At 23.7% G+C, this 24,917-nt stretch overlaps 1 protein-coding gene across 7 annotated transcripts in view; it reads right to left on the bottom strand.

Moving 5' to 3' along the window:
• The window catches only part of LOC122509526 (complexin), a 577,926-nt gene that overhangs the window by 87,619 nt on the left and 465,390 nt on the right, over positions 1–24,917 (bottom strand). The window contains exon 1 of one of the 7 annotated variants that reach the window (XM_043623720.1): positions 3,968–4,106. The exons of 4 other annotated variants lie outside the window; for them this stretch is intronic. In XM_043623720.1, the coding sequence (XP_043479655.1) occupies positions 3,968–3,980 (13 nt within the window). In that variant the 5' untranslated portion in view covers positions 3,981–4,106. Of the gene's footprint in view, positions 1–3,574; positions 3,819–3,967; positions 4,107–24,917 lie in introns of those variants that run through there. 2 more of the 7 variants (XM_043623712.1, XM_043623724.1) reach the window with 2 other exon arrangements.

The raw sequence follows: 24,917 nt of genomic DNA, 5'->3' as shown, positions 1-24,917 counted from the left end.
CGTTCCTTTGATGTACAGTATAGGAAATCTAATAATGTTTACAACACGAATTATATACTTCGCATGCAGTATACACGAACACAAATATATATTTATGTAATGTGAATGTATGTATGTATGTATTTTAGACACATTGAGAAATATTTTACACACACAAACAATTTACACTCACTAATATATATATATATAGTATATATTTATAATATAGTTTACATACAGTACTATGCATACATTTCTGAATCTACAAACACGAGATATTTGTTGTAAGAACTCGATTAACTACGATCTGGTGTATTTAGAGAGCTTTTGCAATAGCAACATATGGAAATTTTAGATTATGAATCTTAATCATAACAAAACAAATTGTTAAAAAATTATAACACACTCTCTAGATCTGAATTAGTTAAAAATAACTAATTTATTAGTTAAATTTGTCTGACTTTTTGCTGCGGCAATTAAAAAATAATTAATTATTACACTACACTGAACAAAATTTATTTGAATCGTAGTAAATTACTCACGACTATTATTATCAATTAAATTAAATATTAATTAATAACTAAATTATAAATATTTACTTGAATCAAAAAATTTTTTATTTAAATTAAATGACTGTAATTAAATTTAATTTTTTAAAAGTGTCACTTAATAGCAATAATTTCAGAATGAAATTATTCCTTTTAAATGACACTTTTAAAAAATTAAATTTGATTGAAGCAAGTACGAATTGAACCATTTGTTTCAACTAAAAATTATTTCATTCAAGTAAATATCTAATTGCTAATAGTCAAGTAATCGGTTATTTAAATTTTAAATCAAATAAAGTTTCTCCTCTGTGTAAATTATTAGTAAATAAATGACTATAAAAAATAGTCGACTTTCACTCGATTTATTACCAAAAATCCCAGTTATTTTTTTATCCACAAATTTTGAACGTTCGAAAATGAAGGAAATATTTTTTATTAAACATATTTCGGTAAATTACTAATAGCAAAAAAATTATATTTTACATATAAAAACTATTTATGACAGTGACGCAAAAATAATTCTGATAAAAAAAATTCGAAATAAATTTCGTTCATTTGAACATTCGGAACTTTAGGATCGTCCTTTAAATAAATTTAAAATAAATCTAACTAATAATTGCTCGTTATTAACCATTTTATTAGTAAACTATCACTATTAAAATAATACTAAAATAATATAAAAAAAAATAAATATTAACAGTGGCTGACTTTTTACTTAGTTAATTTTAACTAATTCGAATTTAGAGATTGTGCGAAATGTAGAAAAATAAATGTGTAAAAGAAGGTTTAATTGATAAGAGTTGAAAAATGGGAAAAAGATTCATTCGATTCGTAAAATAAAAAAAAAATGATATAATTATATGTTAAAATTTTCATTGGGATTATATTTTTGAATATTGCTATTTAAAAAAAAAAATGTTGTGGAAGTTTCTAGTTGCGTGGTGCGGAGTTAATGAGGTAAAGATTGTTGAGTTTACCTAGAGTTCGAGATGGTTGGATTAAATTTATCACACACGGTAGTATTTTTTTTTCTTTTTAATTTTTAATTAGTTTGTGAGAAAAATAAAATGATAAAAAAAAGTATAAAAGATTAAACGATAGAGAGTAAAAATAATCCAAGAATATTTAAAAAAGTTAAAAAAAGAAATTTATATTTTTATAAATTTTTAATTTTATACCCTAAAGATATATAAAAAGATACAATTTTTATTTAACTCTACAGTTTTTTCGCTTTTTCTAGAAATTACACAATTTTTCTTGTTTGAATCTTTTAACGAATTTTTACAAACAATTAAAAGTGGGCAAATATTTAATAAAACATTTTTCTAAATTTTCATTTTTTTCACAACTAAAGTTATAAAAAAAAGAATTTAATAAATTTCGTATTTTTAAAATAAATAAAACTGTAGAATATTTTCAATTTTTATAAGATTTTTTTCCACTTTGATGTATTTTTTTACTATTTCATTAGTTTATATGATATGAAAATAAAAAAGTTTATTTATCATTTTTATAAAATTAAATAAAAAAATAGCAAATGAAAAATTTGATTTCGAAAATCTAATATTGGAATCGTTTGCCTTATGACAATTTTATTTATTTAAAAAGTAAAAAATTTTTCGAAATGTCAAAAAAAATATTCATGATAAAATGAAACGAAAAAAGAAATGCCAAAAGTATTTTTTTTTTTTTTGCTTCTGTTTTCTTCGGGAAAAATTTAGTGCTTTTAAGTTTTTATGTGATATATATGGATTATGTGTGTATATAAAAAAAATGATAGAAAAGAATAACGGCCATTTTTCAAAAATATTATCGGAAAACATATCAAAAGATTTATTTCGGAATTTTCTTTCTTTAAAATGAATAGCGTAAGGAGATGAGTTATAGTAGTCTGCTTGTAAAAAATTATTCCTCATTAAACTTCTTTGTGAGACTTTGTATTTTTTTCCACTTTTCAAATAATAAACATTTCCCGTAAATTTTTACAAGAATAAATAATAAATAACAAGGGTTTTTTTTTAGATTCAATTTTTTTTTGGAAAAACACTTGAAGTACTTTTTGATTCTTCCGGAAAATAAGGTGAGTTTTCGACTTTTAATTCTTATTATTTTTTCAATAAATTTAATTTACAATCTCAAAGTTTTGAACTTTCAAATGAATGAAATTTATTTTTTTACGATCCACAAGTTTTTAATGTTCAAATGACAGAAATATTTTTCAGAAAAAAATTTTCAAAAATTAATAAATGCAATAAATAGGTATTAAAAAATTTAATTTCACTTTCAGAAACTTGTTAATTTTTTTTAATACGTGAGAATAATATTAAAATTTTATTTTGAAGAGGAAATAAATAAATTTCGGTCAGAAATTTAGAAACTTTTTTCGAACTATAATTTTATTATAATGTCCTCTTCGTTTACAAATATACAGAACAAATAATGTCACATATTAAATAAATAATATAGAAAATTTCAATTTCTTTAATTTTACCTTTTTCTATTTTTACTGCAGTTATAAATTTTTGAAATTTATCGTTTGAAAAAATTTTCGCTAAAAAACTATTTCGTTCATTTGAACGTTTAGAACTAACGAATCATTGAAATTAAAATAAGAATAAGAAATTCTTCTTATAATTCTTTTATTAGAAAAATTTAATTTTTTAACTCGATTAAAATTTTTATCATTTATTTACAATTGAAATTTACTTTTTTTTTGGAAAAAAACTCTATTTTTCCTAGAAATTACAAAAAGAAAAATATACAAAAATCATTTTTTACAAAGTAAACTTCATCTCTTTACATTTTTCACTTTTAATAGCCATAAAAAAAAGTATACGTAGAAAAAAATCACATTAACAGAAAGTACGAAAAGTAACACAAAAAAGAAGACACAAAAGAGGAAAAAGAAAGAAAGCAATAGAATTTACCAAAAAATGTAGAGTGAAAGTCTTCAGATTGAAAGTGCGGCAGTAAGACGAGATTTCTATAAATATATATATATATATCTAACTCCGAAGGAATATATAATGAACGATTGTTAAGTTTACCGCAAAAAGTCCGGGGCTGATTATTAAATCCATCGCTGCTCCATATATCGTCATGATAACGAACTATCGCACATGTTTCGAACTTGTGAAGATGAAAGGGAATTTAATGCCTCGCGACTCGTTTTTTTTTTTTTATTTTAATCAAATATTTTTCCAGGGATTTTTTCATTTAACGCATTTTTTTTCCGCATTCACGATTAAAAATGTGATTTTACGTAAACAACAACGGAAAATAAAGGAAGAAATAGAAGGAAAAAATTTTTAGCGCACAAAAACTGATTTAGAAAAACTTTTTTTTTTTTTTTTTTTCATTAAAAAATGGGCGGTGGGGGGTGGGAAAAAACTTATGGTACGTTGTTATAGGTTAAGTGCATGCGGTTTTAACGGACATACCCAGTATGTCCATGGCGTCCTGTGCCTGCGCTCGTGATGGTGGCGACAGTAGTACTGGCGCCGTATCAGTCAGACTTGACTGCCGCCTTTAGAAACTAACATCCCCTTTCACGCCTGACACCCCCCTCTCTTGGTACACAAATCCCCCCCCATCCCCCACCCTCTCCACACTCCTCTTTCCACTTCTCTACCACCCAAAGTTATCCCCACTATTCTCTTAGCAGTTTTCGCAGTGGGCGTGCTCCACTCGACTTTTGTGGGGTGAGGGAGGCATTTCGCGAGAGGGGGTGGAAAAATGTGGAACTACCCCCATTTTCATCCTCGATCCCCCCTTTGCCCCCCTCTTTTCGTTTTACCTCTCTCTCTCTCTTTCGCTCCCTCTCTCTTTCTCATCCACTCACAATTTTCCAAGCAGCCCTCTCTGCGTTTTACACGATATTTCCTTTACCCCCTGCTTCCGCTTTTCGACCACCAAGCTTTCAGAACAAATAAACCACTCCTCAATTCACGAGATTCTTTCACTTTCATTGTACTTTTCAAATTGATCTCGATAATCGGCCAATCGGTTATTCGCTGATGAAAAATCAGGGACTGCATTCATAAAAAAAAAAAAAAGTTTTTCCCTTAATAATTTTCTTCTTTGGGTTTTTTTTTTTTTTTGCGTCAAGTTTTTTCGATATTCCAGACGGAAAATAATTGTTCTAATTATAGTGTTTGACGAAAAGTATTTTCAAAGTCGTTGAAAATAGAGAAAGGAAAAAAAAGAAGGAAAGTATTCCTTTTGAATTCTTGTATTTTTTTTAAGGGGGATATTTTTTTTATTGGCTCAGGAAATGTTTTTTATACTTATTTATCTTGACAAAAACATCTTTGATGCACAAAAAATTCGCCAAGTAAAATTTTTTGTGTCCAAACAATTAGTGAAATAAAAGTTTACCAAGAAAAATTTCTAACTAAAGTTTTCATATTGATTGATTTCATTAATTTTACTAATTACATTTCCGAATCAAATGTTTCACGTTATATTTTGAATTGAAACAAATATAAAATTTAATTTCATTAAGCAAAAAATGAAATTTAATTATTCGTTTGAATAAAAAATTTCTATTTAAGGAAACTTTAAAATCTTGACGTCAATAAAATTCTTCCAACTTAAAATTGATAAAAGTATTGAGGCCAAGATTTTAGAGTTGCCTTAAATAGAAATTTTTTATTAAGACGAATAATTAGATTTTATTTTTTGCTTCATGAAATTAAATTTCATATTTGTTTCAATTCAAAATATAACTTGAAACATTGACTCAATTCTTAAATGTAATTATAGTAAAATTAATGAAATCAATCAATATATTAAAACTTTAGATATAAATTTTGCTTAGTAAACTTTTATTTCGCTAATTGTTTGGACAATTTCCAAAAATTTTACTTGGCGTCATTTTTTGCATCAAAGATGTTCTTGTTGGGATTTTAGAACTTTTTGCATCATCTTAACTTTTTAATAAATGCATAAAGTAATATTAAAAGGGAAAGTATTTAGAAATTTCATTTCTTTTTCAATTTTTTTGAGAAAAATAAAAAAATAGGAAATATATTGAAATTTCTTGAAACCTATATCGAGATTTTAACCCAATAAATTATATTCTAGAATATTTTACAAATCCGTTTAGGGGTTTAGGCTCTATACGTTTGTCTAAATCTCAAAAGTCGATATTTTTTCAATTTTCTTTGCTTAAATTCTATAAAAGTATCAAAAATTGAATAACTATTGTTTATTATAATAATTTATGTTATCAATAACAATAAACATTATAAATAATAATAATAATGATTATAATGCATTCTCAAAAAAAAAATTTTTTTTCCTTGACAATTTTCTTCTCTGGGTGTTTTTTCTTCATTTTTTGCGTCAAGTTTTTTAATATTCCAGACGGAAAACAAAGATAATAATTTGTATTATTACTATTATTATTATTATTTAATAATAAAATATTTTTCAATCTTACACACAATTGTTTTTGTAGTAATTTTTTTGGTAGGAATCCAATGACTATAAAATACAATCGCTCAGAAAATGTTTTGACATTTTTCGAATTTTTATTTTTCTCCAAAGTTGGTAAATTTTGAAATCCATAATTTATTAATTTTGTGGAAAATATTTTTTTGCATTAACAAAAAAATTTCCGAATGAAAAATTTAGTTTTTACTATTTTGGAGAACTGTTTTAGAAAAAAAAATTGTTTTTAGGTTGAGAATGCCAACAAATACCATTGTTATTCAATTTTTTTTCACTTGAAAATTTATTTGTTTATTTTTTTAACTAATTTTAGTTAGTAATTTTTTTATATAAAAAATGAAGAACATAAAAAAATTATGAAATAATAGTGATTTGAAATTATAGTTAGAAAAGTATATAAAAGAATTAAAAAAAATAAATACAAATGGTATTTTTTGTGGAATTTTCAGCATAAAAGTAAAGTTTTTTTATTTTTTTTCAAAATAACGGTTCAAAAGCAGTAAAAATCAATTTTTTTATTTCGGCAATATTTTTCTGAATACAAAAACATATTTTCTATAAAATTACGCATGGATTTCGAAATATTCCAATTTTTAGGAAAAATAAAAATTTTAAAAAGGGTCAAAATATTTTCTCAACGATTTTGTTTTATAACCATTGAATTACTCCCAAAAAATTACAATAAAAATAATTTTATGGAATTTTAAAAATATTTTTTCAATATAGTTAAAAATATCGTTGATAATAATTACTAATTATAATTGACAATATTAATTATTGTTATTATAATTAATAATAGAGAAATTTTACTGATTGAAATCGTAATAATAAATTCACTGAAAATTAATCAAATTCTACTGATTCAGTTTGAAAGAGTAATAATTATTTTTGTAAATCTAAATATTAATAGCAATTATTATTCTAAATAATAATAATTTTGGTCCTTTAAATAAATTAAAATCTAAAAAATAATAGTAATTATTACCGTAATTAACCAAATTATTATTTTCATTATATTTAAAAATACTCTCTAAATATGAATTAGTAAAAATATTTATTAATTTGAATTAATGACTGACTGTTTTCTTTTAAATTAGTAAATTTTATTAATAAATAGAAATTTCTACTAATTTATTAGTAAAATTTTGTATTTACTAATTCATAAGCAAAAAGCCAGTCACTAATTTAAAATATTTAAATTAGAACACATTATTACCTATTGATATAAATTTAGTGATTATTGTGAATAAAAATAAATTTTCTTTTGTGTTGAAAATTTTTTTTATGATTGGAATCTAGATCCTTCGACCAATATTTAAATTCGAAATTTAACATTAATTTCTGCACTCGTAGATATTGGCGATAAGTGTACTTTAAATTGTTAAATGTCCACCGCAGCAAAGAATTTAATTTTAACTCGAGTAATTTATGAAAAATGAAATTTATAGTATTATAAAATTTTTCGACAAACATCTATTCATCATTTTCAAGTATGTCCATAATGTTAAAAATAATTTATTGCTCTCTTATATTAAAATGATATAATGCAAGTTTTATGCAAAGTTTTCTTTGTCTCGAATGATTTATACTTTAAACAAAACATCATTATTATTATTGTTATTAATGTCATTAATGTTAATGACCTTTCTTCCTATATAACTATTTCGATCGAGTGATAAATTCAAACTTATATATTATTGTTATTATTATTATTATTATAATGATTATTTTTACTGCAAAAGTAATATTACTTTTGAAAAGAAAAAAATATTCATATTTGATGTAATAGTATTTTTATAATTTAATTATTTATTTATAATCATTATGAAATGAATACTTTATGGAAATATTATTTGTGTCAACTATAAATAATAGTTTTGAAAAAATTTCAATTTTGTCATTACAGATATTGGGGAGAGAAAAAAAATTATTTTCATTTAAATTAATATTTATCTGGGTACACTAATAAATTTTCCTTTGTAATTTAAATAAACAAATTCCGTAATCGAAATAAAATTATTAATTGCAACATAAATTATTATTAACTAATATTATTAAAATAATTAATGTAATATAAAAATTTCATTTATTTATTTAAATTGCAAAATAATAATTGCAACAAATATTTTTGTTTAATTAAAAAATAACAGCTTCATTTCAACCTCTGTAGAATTTTTTTAGTTTACTTAAATTGCAAAAGAAAAAAAAAAGAATTGAACAAATTGAACATATCCCGTTATGAAACTAAATAAATAAACAAATAAATATTTATTTGAATATGGTGTAAAAAATAAATTTTTTTTTCTTTTTAATTTAAGAGGAAAAAATATTGTTTTTCTCGCACCAATATATTTATGTGTAATAGCTAAATTGAAAATTTTTTAGTCATTGCCTTGAGAGTTGTTCTCCTTTATGATGATAAGCTTATATAGAAATTGGCAAACAAGTTTTGCGAAAAGTATTATAGAAAGATCGAAAATTGAAATAGAGAATAGAAGAGAGGTGAATTTCACAAATAGTTCCTAGACTCGTGAATTTCTTGTAAAGAACTTGAATTGAGAAGACATTTCTGGAATTCATTGAGCAGTTTATGAAATTCCTCGAATTTTAGTTGTATAGAAATAAACAATGATTTTGCCCCTCTCTATACTATAGAAATATTTTATAAAATATAGTATTTGAAGAATGGAATTTTATCGTTTTTTTTTTAACGCATAATTTCCAGTTTAAGAAAAGAAAAATTTCTAAGTGTCATGAAATCTGTTTCATTTCTTTTTTTCCTTTTTTTTTTGTTAATAAACAATTCTTCTTCCTTATTTCTCCAATAATTTTGTATTCAATTTTTATACTTTTTATTATTATATTGGTTATTTATTGTTTTCTTATTTATTATTTTTTATTTTGTCTTTTTTAGTAGCGAATAATATTTTTTTCTAATAAATATCCTCTACATTAATTTAACAATGATTTTCTATTAAATTTTTATATTTTTTATTATATTTTTTGGTTTTTTTGACTTTTTTAATAACAAATAATTTCTTTTTTCAAATAAATATCCCCTTCCCTCCTTATTTCTACAATATTTTTGAATTATAAATGTTTATATTTTTTATTTAGTGTTCGTGAAATACTTAATTTCTTGTTTTTTTTTGGCTTTTTGAATAATTGTTTTGTTTTTAACTATTGTTTTCATTATTTTTTTAGTGGATTTTTTACTTAAAAGCAAGCGTGCTAAATTTTAAAACATGCAAAATTTACCTTTTTTTTGGGAAAAAGTTGAAGAATCAATTCGAATTCAAAAGTTTGATTGACTCACCTGTAACATAAAGAAAATATTTCGTTAATAATTATTGACAAGTATATTTAATATCAATATTAATAAATTTTATAATTAATATTACAAAATACATAATTAATATTAAAAAATAGACAATAATATTAAAATATTCCCCCAATTTTTTATGATTTTTTTACCTTAAAACAAAATTTTAAATCTTACTATACTGATAAAAAGGAATAGTAAAAAATTTATAGTGAGAATAGTTTTTATTTAAATATAATTGTGACTAAACAACACAAATCTTCTATATTAATATAATGGTTGTTTATTATTAATTGTAATTAATAATTTTCCTATTAAATTATATTAAAATTATTCATAGCAAATTAAATTCTTTTAAACAATTTTATTAGAGTTTTTGTAAATAATTACATTTTTTTAAGGAATTTTATTAAATTTCGTAAAAATATTGAAATTTTTTAAAATAATTTTAATCGAAAAGTTTGAAAATAATTAAAATTTTTAAAGGATTTTATTAAAAACTTTTGAGAACAATGAAATAATTAAAACAAATTTATTACAATTTTTAAAAATAATAGAAATTTTATTAAAATTGTATTAAAAATAATTGAATTACTCTGAAGAATTTTATTATTTACAAAAATAATTGAACTCTTGCAAAGAATTTTACAATTTATGAAAATAATTGAATTGTTTCAGAGAATTTTATCAGAATTGTTGAAAATAATTGAATTTTTAATTTAAAACTCTGGAAAATAATTAAATTTAAATAGTACCTATTTTTAAAAATAATTGAATTTCTCAGAGGAATTTTATTATTTACAAAAATAATTGAATTCTTATCAAGACTTTTACAATTTATAAAAATAATTGAATTTATGTCAAGAATTTTACAATTTATGAAAATAATTGAATTGATTTGAAGAATTTTATCAGAATTGTTGAAAATAATTAAATTTTTATTAAGACTCTTGAATATAATTGAATTTAAACAATATTTTTAAAAATAATTGAATTTCTCAAAGGAATTTTATTATTTACAAAAATAATTGAAATCTTGTCAAGACTTTTACAATTTATAAAAATAATTGAATACATGCCAAGTATTGATCAATTTATGAAAATAATTGAATTGTTTTGAAGAATTTTATCAGAATTGTTAAAAATAATTGAATTTTTATTAGAACTCTTGAAAATAATTGAATTTCTCCGAAGAATTTTATTATTTACAAAAATAATTGAATTCTTGCCAAGAATTTTGCAATTTATAAAAATAATTGAATTTTTATTGAAACTTTTAAAAATAATTGAATTTAAATAATATTTTTAAAAATAATATTTTGAATTCCTCCGAAACATTCTATTATTTATGAAAATAATAGAATTTTTTTAAGGAATTTTATTAAAAATTTTTTAAATAATTATTTTTTTAAAAGGATTTTATTGAAATTGTCGAAAATTATTGAATTTATATTAAAATTCTTGAAAATAATCGAATTTATTAATAATTTTAAAAATAATTGTATTTTTTCGACAAATTTTATTAAAATTGTTTTAAAAAAATTTTTAATTAATAATAATTGTTTTGAAAAAATTCTTTAAATTTTGAATCTGTATCATTTGTTAGTATATTTAATAATAATAATAATGTAACAGTCTTAGTAAATAATATTTAGTGAAAATATTTAAAAAACATCTTTCTCTGCAATTGGAGCGAATTATCCCAAAATCCATAAATCAAATACTGTCATTTTAATTTCAAAAAATTTCTAATTATCCCATCGAGAGTTAAAAACGAGAGAAAAAAACACACCGAAGAACTATATAATCGAACATACATTCGATTAAACATTATCAGACAGATCAAATATTTTCTCTTGTGAAGTTCACAAAATGTAGGAATAAAAAAAAAGAGAAGGAGAGAAAGAGAGATAGAGAAAGAAGGAGAGAGACAAAAAAATCAAAAGTCTCTTTGTCACTGGTATCGTTACCGCAATCGTTTTTTCTCCCGCGAGTATTGAACAAAAATTATGGGAATGGTTTGTTGCCTCGTAGATTTATAACATCAAATTCACATATCCCAGCGAGTGCTTGCCGGAGGTGGAATTAAATTGCTCTCAACTGGGATTAGAATGTGGGTGGTCCAGTGCTCGCACACACTACTATAATTCTACAGGAGTGTTTGAGAGGTGTGAATTTCATTCGGAAATGGGTAAAAGATGATGGTCAATTAAAACAGTATTATATAATATATTAATTATTGAGTTTTGGTTCGATTAGTAAGGGACTTAAACTTAATTTATTAAATCAACCCTCTCTCAATAATTGAGAGAGGGAATTATCATCCACTTGCGGTTACCGTTTAAGAGCTACGAATATTATACACCTACGTTTGAATATAATGTTTAAATTTATGTATAAAGCGTTCGAGGTCTGTTTATAGGTCACGGATTTTCAAATAGAAAGAATTTTTTAAAAAAAGTTAGAAGAAGTGAAAAAAAATGTTTAAATAATAAAAAAAGTTTTAAAAAAATAGAAAATTAACTACAATTAATTTACATTTAAAAAAATAAAAAATTTTACATATTTCTATTCAAATTTTCATTTTTTTGACAATTTTCAAGTCAAGAAGAAAAGACAAACGAATACAAATTAATTCATTAATTAATCAACTACAATAATTTGAATGTTCTTACATTCATTCACTTTTTCTGTCCCTCACACTCTGAAGTTGTGTTTTGTGTTTACTTTTGTTTTTTGTTATCTTTAGATAGATTGTATATTATATTATTATGCTATAATTATTTTTATATTTTATAATTAATTCAAAATTGTAATGACAAATAGAAATCATCAGAATTTTTTTCACTTCTATTCATTCATAATCACAAGTTTTTTAACAAAATTATTATTTTGTTTTAGAAAAAGAAGAAAAATATTTGCACAATTCCTGTTTTTAATCTTATTTTTGGAACAGGATTTTCCACAGGAATTAAGACATTCAAAACATTCAAATTCAAACCTTTTTTAAATTAAACAATTAATAAAAAAATTGTTATAAAACATGAAGATATCGATTGCTCCGAGTCGAAGACTCGGAGTGATCGATTTCTTCATGTTTTATAATAATTAAAAATGACCGAGAGATAAAATCATTATTTTATATTATAAGAATATTGTTACTGTAACTTCATAAAAATTATTTTTATCATTTTAATTCAATTATTATTTTCTAGAATTTGAAATTATTTTTTTATGAAAATAATAATTGAATTCCTTAAAGAAATTTTATTATTTATGAAAATAATTGAATTCTTGTGAAATTTTTATTATTTATGAAAATAATTAAATGTTTGCGTAGAATTTTATTAAATTTTTTTTTTTAATAATTGAATTCTTTTCGGGAAATTTTATTAAAATACCTAGTAGATATTGAAAATCATTGAAATTAGAAAAATGCATTTTATTTTTGAAAATAATTGAATTTAGGACAAGAATTTTATTGACATTTTTGAAAATAATTGAACTTTGGAGAAAAATTTTGTTATTTATAAAGATAATTGGGATTTTGACGAGAATTTTTCTTTAAATGTTGAGCATTATTGAATTTTATAAGAAAAATTTTGTTACTCTTGAAAATAATTGAATTTCTGCAATTATTTCTAATTTTTTTTTTAATTTTTCTAAATTTTTTTTAGTGTTTTCAACAAAAATTTGAATTAAAAATTTTTTAATTTCTATTATTTTTAGAATTGCTAATTTTATTTTAAAACTAATTTTTAAATAATTGATTTCTTTTGACGAATTTTAATAAAAAATTTTAAAGATAATTACATTTTTCGAGAAATTCGATTAAAATTGTATTAAAAATAATGGAAATTCTTATTATTTATGATAATCGAATTTTTAAAAAGAACTTTATTATTTATGAAAATAATTGAATAAAAAGAATTTTAACACTTAGAAAAATATTTAAACTATTGTGAAGAATTTTATAAAAAAAAGTTTTAAATAATTGAATTTCTTTGACGAATTTAAATAAAATTATTAAAGAATAAAATAATTACATTTTTCGAGGAATTCGATTTAAAATGGTAGGTATGTAATAAAAAGAATTTAAAGTCTGCGTAGAATTTAATTAATTATAGAAAAAATAATTGATTTCTTTGGAAAATATTATCAAATTTTTTTTTCTCATATTTCAATTCTTTTAGAAAGTTTTATTAAAACCGTAGATATGGAAAATCATTGAATTGAGATAAATTTTTGAAAATAATTGAAATATCGCAATGAATTTTATTATTTATAAATATAATTAACATTTTAACAAGAATTTTAAAAAAATTTTGAATATAATTGAATGTTATGAGAAGAATTTTGTTACACTTGAAAATAATTAAATTTCTGCAATTATTTAAAATTTCTCCAAAATTGAAGTTTTTTTTTTAGTGTTTTCACCTAAATTTGAATTAAAAATTTTTAAATTGTTAATTTTATTTAAAAACGTATATATATAAAGTATTTTATAATGAATATTATAATTTTTATTTTATAGTAAATATTATAATAGGGGAGACTGGGGCGAGAAGTTAAATTTTGCATAAATGATTTTTTTTGGCAATATAAGCCGCTTAGATGCAAATATTTGTATATAAAATATTGTAGGGCAACTTGTCCTCTACAACTTTCAATAAAAAAGTTCCTGATATTTTCGCAAAAAATACATGTTTTCTCCTTTTTTGAAAATTTTGTTTTTTTTAACTTTTCGCCCCATGCTGGGGCGAAAAGTTAAATTCTATTTTTAGCATACTAAAACTATTTTCTGATAGGTGATAAATAGTAGATAAGTTAAAGTATACGTAAACAAGTAATTTAGTAAATAAAAGATCTTTGTTTATTTGACAAAAGCTTTAGAATAGTTGTAAAGTTAAAAAATTGAAATTTCAAAAAAAAAAAAAAATTTTTTTGGTTTATTTCACGTGAACCGGCTTATTTTTTGACAGAGTACTTGCCAAATGTCAAATAAATAATGTTTAAACAAATAAACCCAAAAAAACGAAAAATAAAAAAAAATTTTTTAACAACATGTAAAAATACATTTAACTTTTCGCCCCACCCATTATTTAACTTTTCGCCCCAGGGTGCGTTTTTGGCTTTAACAACAAATATAAAAAATCTGACTAAAGATATTTAGCAAATACCTTCAGGTATCTCTTCAGGGGACCCAAATAATGAAGTAAAAAAATCGCGGTGAGAAAAAATGCAAAAAATATACTTAAAAGTTGATATTTTCTTTTTCGAAAAAATTTTCAAAAGTAGGTTGAAAAAAAACTTTTAATATTGACACCACAAAAATAAACAGAATTGCACACAACTCCGGACATTTATTTAGGGTGATAACACCCTTCTATAATTAAAATTGCAATGCTCTAACTATTTTCGTTCGAAAGATAATGAATTTTAACGGTTTTGGCAGTTTAACTTTTCGCCCCAGTCTCCCCTATTTATTATATTTAGGAAAGACTTATTTTGAAATAAAGAAAAGAAGAAAAAGTCTTCTACTTAATTAGTTTTAATTTAGTTCAAATATAATTTTGAAATTGAGTAGTAGATTTTTTCTTCTTTTTTTTCTTTTAAAAAAAGTCTTTCCTAAATATAATAAATATTATAATATTTATTATAAACCAAAAATATATTAAATATATATTTTTTAATTTAGTACTAAATAGAATTAATAAAATAAAAGAATAAATAAAATAAAAATAAGATATATTTTTCATTTTTAAAAAAAGCGTCATTTTCCTTGAAATTCCTTGACTAATTAAAGCTCCCAGTGTACCTATAATGGAGTGATGCTTGCTCGTTATATAAAAAAAATTAAAAATATAACGATTTAAATAAATTTTGAGAATAGAATAGAAAAAATACTAGATAAAATATAAGAGTACATGAACGATGAAAATAGAGGAGGATTGATTAAAGAAAACGAGTTCCGGATAATTCCCCTTTCGATAAGGTGTAAGAATAAAGTCATCTAAATTTAATGCTATTTGGATAATTTCCTCTTGTGTGATGTACCTTTTAGAACCCTTCTAACTGCAATACCACCTTCTTCTTCATTCTACTCTCGATTCATTGTCAGGAGCTACCTCGAGATTCACCACTCGACCTGTTCTCCACTTCTCTCTTTATTCTCTTTGACATTCTCACTTCTCTTCGTCGCTATTTCTTACTCTGACGCTTCTTCCTTTTTGCTATAGCTCACTCTATATACGTACATATATATATATAGTCTTTGTAGAGTTGGAGTTAATTTATCAGACCGTTTCTACGCATTCAACACAAGTGTGCGGCGAACTTTCTGTCCTCTTTTCTTCTACTCCTCTAGATTCTCTCATTAAATATTTATTTTTCTCTTGAACGAAACCTCAACGTTTCTCATTTGCAAGAATCATCAATGGCATAGATTACACGCGTTGATTGTAGTTGAACACACAAACTTTCTTGATCGATGTTGCCAATGGAAAACTAGATTTCACTTGGGAGAAAAGTATTATTTGACTCGGAGCTTGTTCATTTAGTAAAGTAGCGAGAGAGAGAGAGGGAGAGAATAAAATTCATTATTTTCCTCCACATTCTTTCAGTGATTTTTCTACTAGAGAATTATTAAATTATGGTAAAAATAAATTCCTTAAATTTTTTTTTAATTATAAAAAGAGAACATAAATTTATTCAAATTTTAGTTCCAGTTCTGAATTCCGATTCTCATATCACGTGAATATAATCTAATTCTAATTCTATTTCTAATTCTGACCTTAATTCTGATTCTAGTTTTAATTCTGATACCAATTCTGATTCCACTTCAAATTCTAATAGTAATTGTGATTAAAATTCTGATTCTAATTCTGTTTCTGAGGAAAGAAAATAAACTTATTTAAATTCTTGTTTCAGTTCTGAATTCTGATTTTAATTCCACGTGAAAATAGTCTGCTTCTAATTCTAATTCTACCTTTAATTTTTATTTGAATTTTAATTTTAATTCTAATTCTAATACTGACTTTAATTCTAATTCTGGTTCTAATTCTGATTCCACTTTTAATTTTAATTCTAATTCTGTTTCCACTTCTAATTTTTGTTTAAATTATAATTTTAATTCTGCTTATAATTCTGACTTTAATTCTAATTCTCGTTCTAATTCTAATTCCACTTTTAATTTTAATTCTAATTCTGTTTCCACTTCTAATTTTTGTTTAAATTATAATTTTAATTTTGATTCTAATTCTGACTTGAATTCTAATTCTGGTTCCAATTCTGATTTCACTTTTAATTTTAATACTAATTCTGATTCTAATTCTGTTTCTGAGGAGAGAAAATAAACTTATTCAAATTTTAGTTACAGTTCTGAATTCTGATTCTAGTTCCACGTGAAAATAATCTGCTTCTAATTCTAATTCTACTTCTAATTTTTGTTCTAATTATAATTATAATACTAATTCTGACTTTAATTCTAATTCTGATTCTATTTCGGATTTCCAAATTTCACTCAAATTCTAAATTATATTTCTTTTCTAATTTTTATTATCAAATTCTAATTCCAATTCTAATTGTATTTCCAATTTCAATTTTAATTTTGATTTTAATTTTTGTTCTAATATTAATTCTAATTCTGATTTTAATTCTGATTCTCCTGGTAATTTTGGGTTACAATTTTTTTTTTCATTCTAATTCTAATTCTAATTCAACTTGTAGATTCTCTTTTAATTTTGATTCTAATTGTGATTCTGATTTTTATTCTAATTTTAATTCTCTGCAATTCAAATTCCAAATCAGTTATTATCTTATTTATAGTATTATTGTTTTTAAGAGAAACTTGTAATAATAAAAATCTGGGAAATTTGAAAAATAATTAAATTCAACATCTGCTAGTTTTAAAATCTAGAATAAAAATTAGAAGTCGAATAAGAATTATAATTAGAAATAAAATTAGAACACTAATTACAACTATGGAATTAAAATAGAATAGAATTAAAATCATAATTAAGATTAGAAGCATTTAATTCTAATCAGAAACAATGAAAATTAAAAGGAGAGTAGAAATTAGAATTAAAATTAAAATTACAAATATAAGTAGTATTAGTACTTTTTAAGTCAGAAAAATTCTCAAATTTCCTTTTATTTCTGCATCAGAACTCTAATACGAATATTGGAAAGAACTATAATTTTTAAATTCGGCATAGGTGGTCACTTTTTCTAAAAAATATTTTCTAATCCCTTTGGTCTAAAAAAATCTATCTCTAATGAAATCTGTTTTGTAAAAAAAATTTTTTCTACCAAGTTTTGATTTCTAAAATTGATTATTATTACAAAAATTGAATATTGTTGTTAAAAAATTTTTGAATATTACCTTTATTAGAAAAAGAAATTTTTCGAAAATAACCTTTATTAGAAGAAAGAAAATTAGAAAATTACCTTTATTAAAAAAAAGTTTTTTAGAAATTCACTTTTATTAGAAAAAAAATTTTTTAGAAATTCACCTTTATTAGAAAAAAAATTTTTTAGAAATTCACCTTTATTAGAAAAATTTTTTTTTTAGAAAATACGTTTTAGAAAAACTGTACCCCAACCTTAAATTCATACTTTTATAAGTTTATTTATAATAACTTGTTACTAATAATTTCTGAAGCAAAAAGTTATTTATAATTTTTACTAACAATTATAGCTAATTCAGATTCAGAGAGTTGTTTATTTGCCTATTTGTTTATTTATATTACCCTATTTATATAATTGGAAAAGTGACATTAAAATATGGCATCAAATTTCCATTTATACGAAAAATGTAATTTTTTTATTCGCTTCGTTTCAGCATGAATTTATAAATCCTATATATATATATATATATAGATGAATCAAGTTTGTAAAGTAATTGACAAGCAACGGAAAATGCTTGCCATTTTGTTTACACTGAGAGTTGTGAATTCTCGAGCAAAATATATACGTATATATATATATATATATATATATATATATATATATATATATATATATATATGAATTGCGAAATATTGACAGAGTTTGCTTTAAACTGATATTGACAAGTTAAGTTTGCTTTATTCGCTTTTAGAGAGCTGCGCATTGCATTTGGGGATGTGAGGGAATTGGAAAGTTCAAGAGAGAAACTCATGGTATACATTGCGCGATATGTAGGTAGTGTGTGTTATATATATATATATATAGAGAGAGAGTGCCGCGGTAGATTTAGGTGAATCAGTATCCAAAACCAACTATATACACCCTCGGTATTATGTTACTTGTTTACTCACTAGTGTGGGGACGTTTACTGCATTATTCAACAACCTCTTGTATTTATCAAATAGATAGCCCCCCCCTCTTCCCCCTCCACTCTCGACTCCTTGTGCTGCTTCTGACACGCATTCACACGAGGTCACTATCACCTTCTCTCGAGAGTACGTCATATATATATATATATATATATATATATATATATATATATATATATATATATATATATATATATATATATATATATATATATATATATATATATATATATATATATATATATATATATATATATATATATATATATATATATATATATAATAGTACTGTGTCGAGAAGTTGACGGGAGTAAAAAGTGAATTATCTCCTTCACTTATCGATCAGAAACACTCTCCTACTCATCCCATCTCCCTTTCGTGTCTTGCTATCTCATCACTACTCTCTGATCATTGGCAATATGCTTTGCCATACATCGGGATAAATTTCTAGTTCATTTGATGCAGATAATTAATTTAGGAACTAGATACGCTGTAAAAGAAACATTTATATTCCCCAGGAGGAACTTGTCTCTTGGAGAAAATCAAATCGTCTCATATGATTTTTTTTTATTTTCTTTACTCTAAATTGACTCCTTTCATCTTTTTTGATATTGAAATAAGATCTTGTACAAAAATGTTAATCAGAGTTAGAATCAAAATTTATAAAAGTGCCTTTTACTACTGATAGTAAAATTAGAGAAGTGGAATTGTAATGTCTGACTGAAACTGTATTTTACTACTAAAAGTTAAAGAAAATGAAATTAAAATCCCGTCTGACTTAAAATGACTTATACTACTTAAATGAATGTATAAAAGCAATTTATTATGTAGAAGTAAAATTTATTTTAACCACTGGTAATGACAAACTTTTGGAATATCATGTCTGACTGATGTTGATCTTTACCACTGAAACACTAAAGTCATGTGTGTTTAAATTATTAAAAACAATTTGAAATTAAATTATTAAAAAAATCTATGAAATCGTTTGTCTGCGACTATAGAATTGATTTAAACTACTGATACTTGAATATTACACGAATAGCAAACATTTACTACTCAAATTTCGAGAATTTTGTTACGACTGACAGGTACTAGCAATCAATCAATCAATTTGTCAATAAACAACAATATATTGTTAATAAATTGATATATTAATAATACTTAGTTTTATGTCTGACTAAAGTCCGTTTTACTACTTAGGAAAAAGTTAGAAAAGATATTCTCTTCTACGTATGACTAAAATTATTTCTCTACTACTGAAATAAAAAAAATTAAGATCGATTAATAAAACTGTTTATACAACTTTAAATCAAGTTATAATAATATTAGGAAATTACAAACTATACTTAAAAAGTTTGACTAAATCTTTTTTCTTACTACTACTACTAATAAACGAATTACAAGCATATTAATTCAAATGTCTGACTAAAATTGTTTTTTACTACTAATTCTAAAAAATATTTATTGTTAGGTCTGATAGAAGCTTATTTTTTACTACTGATTATAAATTTATATCCATTTCCTTTAATATGTCTGACGACAGATAATTTTGACTACTTATAGGAAAAAAATTATTATCACAACGCCTGACTAAAGCTTTCGTTTACTACTGATGACTTTTATTTATTTATGATACTGATACAATTTTATTTTAAATGTCTGACGAAACCTGTTTTTTACCACTAATACTGAAAAATATCACAGTAAAAAGTAAATCTTAATTTAAGAGCTGCCTTAAATTCAACACTGTCTGCTATAATGTTAAAAGATACGAAAAACTTGCGTAAATTCAACATTAACTGTCTTAAAAATGTTGCATCTTAATTTAAGGCAGCTTTCGTGCCTTAAAATAAGATTTTCTTTTTACTGTGATTATTCGTAACGTCTGATTAAAGCTTTTCTGTACTAATCAATTAATTACAAGCATTTCAATTATTACGTCTGACGAAAGGTGATTTTTACTACTTATACGATAAAAAATCAACTCATAACGCCTGACTGAAGATTTCTTTTACTACCTACAATTTAATTATAAGGATATTTATTTATTTATTTATTTATTTATTTATTTATTTATCTAATAATTTAATTAATTACCATGTCTGGCCAAAGAGGTTTTCACTACTTAAAAGATCAAAATTCTACACACAACGTCTGACTAAAGCTTTTTATACTACTGATAATTTAATTACAAGCTTTTAATTTTTGTATGTCTGACCAAAGACGTTTTTCACTACTTGTAGAATATGAAATCAACTCACAACGTCTGACTAAAGTTATTAATACTACTAATAATCGAATTACTAGAATTTTTATTACTACGTCTGACCAAAAATGTTTCTACTACTTATACGATAGAAAATTTAATTACTACGTCTGACCAAAAATGTTTCTACTACTTATACGATAGAAAATTTAATTACTACGTCTGACCAAAAATGTTTCTACTACTCATACAATAAACAATTTACTTACAACGTCTGACTAAATATTTTTAATATAATTACGAGAATACTAATTTCAATGTCTGACTGAAAATAATATTTACTACTTATACGAAAAAAAACTCTACTCATAATGCCTGACTAAAGCTTTTTTATCAGTTATAATTCAATTACGCGAATAGTAATTAAAATTGTCTGACCAAAACGGTTCGAATACCGAAAAATTTCATTTGTAAGGTCTGACTAAAGATTTTTTGTACTACTAATTAAATTATTATCATGTCAATTACTGTGTCTGACGAAAAATGATTTTTACTACACTGTAAAAAATTTAGGGAGTTAACGGACTCGTGAGTTGGGAGTTAAATTTTTCGAGTTAAAAATCAACTCCAAAAGAGAGTTAATTTCTAACTCCCTTCATTCAACACCCGCGCGAGTTATTTTTTCTATGGGAAGTTAGCATTTAGGTGTGAAATTTTAACTCTCTTTATTTAACTCCCCCGGCATTAACTCCCCAATGGGTGCGACTTTTATAGACCCCCCGGGGGAGTTAAAATTTAACTCCCTTTTTTTACAGTGTACTTATAAGAAAGGAATTCTTCTTAAAAAGAAGAACTAAATTGTTTGACTAAATTTTTTTACTACTGATAACTCTATAACAAACATATTAATTAAAATGTCTGACCAAACCTGCTTTTACTACTAATACTAAAAAAATATAATTTGTAAGGTCTGACTAAAACTTTTTGTACTACTATTAATGCAATTATAAGCGTTTCAATAATTACGTCTGACGAAAAAAGATTTTTACTACTTAGGATTTTTACTTAGGATTTTACTTAGGATTTTTACTACTTAAATTATTCTCAACGTCTGACTAAAGCTTTCGTTTACCACTAATAAAATCAACAATCGACAATAATAAAAGTAGTAAAAGCAGTGTCTGACCAAAAATATTTTTCACTACTTATACGACAAAAATCCTATTCATAACGCTTTCGCAAAACTAAAATACTTAAACACTCGAAAAAAGAATTTGACTGTAAAAAACCGACTTTGCACCTGATAATAACGACGTTTGTTTGATTATTCTCCTAGTTGTCAAATCAATTAACTCCAGCGAGTCATAAATATTTGTGCATATAATGGTTTCCTGTACTATATTGATTCGTTTTCTATATATATTCAACTGTACAGTTGAATTGATGCAAACTGATAGAAATACATTTATATATATATATATATATATATATATATATATATATATATATATATATATATATAAATGTATATATATCACTTCCCTATTCACGTGGTATGCATATATATATATATATATACGTGTATACCTATATATTATGTGTGTGCATAAATTAGCTATTGTAATTATAGCGAAATAGCTTAATTCTGATTTCATGGTGGTGCCGGAGTGTGTACATACCTGGCAGGCTGATTCATCTATATAGAATACATCTGACTCGGAGATAAACTCAGGATTATCCCGTTAAGTAATCATCAAACTTTTGAGTACTTGCGCTTCCATTCCATACACAGAATGATCAATACTCTTCTACTTGTAAATAATGACTCTGCTTTATTGCTATTAATTGCTTTTATTCATTTCGCAGTAGAATTTTTTTCCCCCGATTTTAAACGCTCGTTGAGGGACCAAAAAAACATTAGACAAAGAAAAATTCTATTCTTACAAGTTTTTTATATTCTTTGTTTAATTTTTGCACCAGGGGTGCGATTTTGTAATTTTATTTTGACTTTCGATTCGATTTTGACTTTGACTTTGACTTTGACTTTGACTTTGACTTTGACTTTGACTTCGAAATTCAAAGTGAAGGTTAAAGTTCAAAATGAAAGTCAAAGTCAAAATCAAAGTCAAATTCAAAATCAAAGTCAAAACACAGTTTTTCTAAGGATATCAAATTAAGATAAAAAACGAATCAAAACGTTCCACGTTTTGATTTGTTTTTTGTCTCAATTTAATATCCTTAGAAAAACTTTGAGTGAAAATCAAGATTAAAGTCAAATTCAAAGTTAAACTGAAAGTAAAAAAAAATTTTCGCTTTTTAAAGTAAAAAAAAAATTGAGAAGAAAAACAGATTTAAAAAATCTAAAAAATTCATTAAAAAAATTGATCAAAAAAATATTGATTGAAAAAAAAATCCATCGAAAATAAATTATAATATTCTTCATAAATAGAAACTTGTGTATTAACAATAATTATAACCCGATAGAGCGTCGAGTAAATTGCTTAGTGATGTGCATTAAACATCATTATTAAATCGTTGATAATATTTAACATGTGAATTAATTAACAAGTTCAAAAGCCTGGGAACATTAGATAGCAATTTTCAATACATTTAACGAGTATTATGTAATTTTATATTTAAACCATGTGTTAGTGAGTGTCTCTACATAAAATCTCTCTCCCTCTATATATAACACTCTTTTCAATTTCTATGTCCAACTAATCCATAACACATGTGTTCATGTGCGTGCATTAATTATTATCATTATTACCAATTACTACACATTATCAAGTTCTCTATTCTCTTCGAGACTTAGAGGCATTATTACCATGATAGGAGATTCCATTTTACATTATTGAATTTTCAATGACGAGAGCGCCCCATCTACCAATGTCTCGTTGAAAATTTCATTTTATCACCAAATTATCTGTTAGAAAGTGGATTTTTTTTTATCTATTCAAGATGGTGAATAAAATTGTTTATTGAAGAAATTTTTGAGAAATATTTAAATTATCCTTATTAGTATGAAAGTATCAAATTAAAAACGAATTCATATTTAAAATGTATGTAAAATCAGAAAATTTATTCAATTCTAAAAATTTCGAATTATAAGGACTTAATTACCACGCCTGACCAAAGCGGTATTTTACTACTTAAAAGATAAAAGTTCTACTCAGAAGGCTTGATTAAAGATTTTTTAACTACTGATAATTCAATTATAAGCAAATAATTGCTATGTCTGACCTAAAATGTTTTTCACTACTTGTAGAATATGCAATCAACTCACAACGTCTGACTAAAAGTGTTTCTACTACTAATAATGTAATTAAGAGAGTGTATATGTCTGAAGAAAACTATTTTGTACTACTATTGCTAAAAAATTGTATGCGTAACGTCTGATTAAAAGAATATTGTACTACTAATAATCGAATTACTATTATTTTAATTACTGTCTGACGAAAGATGTTTTTACTACTTACACGATAAAAATTTTTGTTCACAACGCCTGACTAGAGATTTCTTCTACTACTGATAATGCAATTACGAGAATATTAACTACCATGTCTGACTAAAGAAGGTTTTCACTACTTAAAATATAAAAATTAATTACTACGTCTGAGCAAATATACTTTTACTACTTACACGATAAAAATTCTACTTACAACGCCTGACTATATATTTATTTTACTACTCGTAATCTAATTACGTGATTTATTAATTACAAAAAAAATGTCTGATTAAAGATTACCTTTACTACTTGTAGAAAAAAAAATTCTACTGATAATGCTTGACTAAAGTTTCTATTTACTTTATATTACAAGTACTTTTTTATGGTAAATAATTAAATAAGTAATTAAATAGAATTTTCTGTTACTTTTGATAAAAAAATTACAGCAGTAAGAATAATTATATGCCTGACCTAAATTCTCTGTAACCACTGAAACGGACTTTTGAAGAATATAAGGAATTGTCTGACAAAGAAGGTTTTTTACTACTGACACTTGATTCACGCAAAGCAAAGAGGTCTCTTACTCTTCTGAATTTATTTGTCGAAACTGTCTGACTGCAACTGGAGTTTACTACTGAAACTT

The sequence above is a fragment of the Leptopilina heterotoma genome, unplaced genomic scaffold, assembly GCF_015476425.1.
Source record: "Leptopilina heterotoma isolate Lh14 unplaced genomic scaffold, ASM1547642v1 Lhet_116, whole genome shotgun sequence".
Taxonomy (NCBI): Eukaryota; Metazoa; Arthropoda; class Insecta; order Hymenoptera; family Figitidae; genus Leptopilina; species Leptopilina heterotoma.
This window is presented reverse-complemented; position numbering and strand designations above follow the sequence as displayed.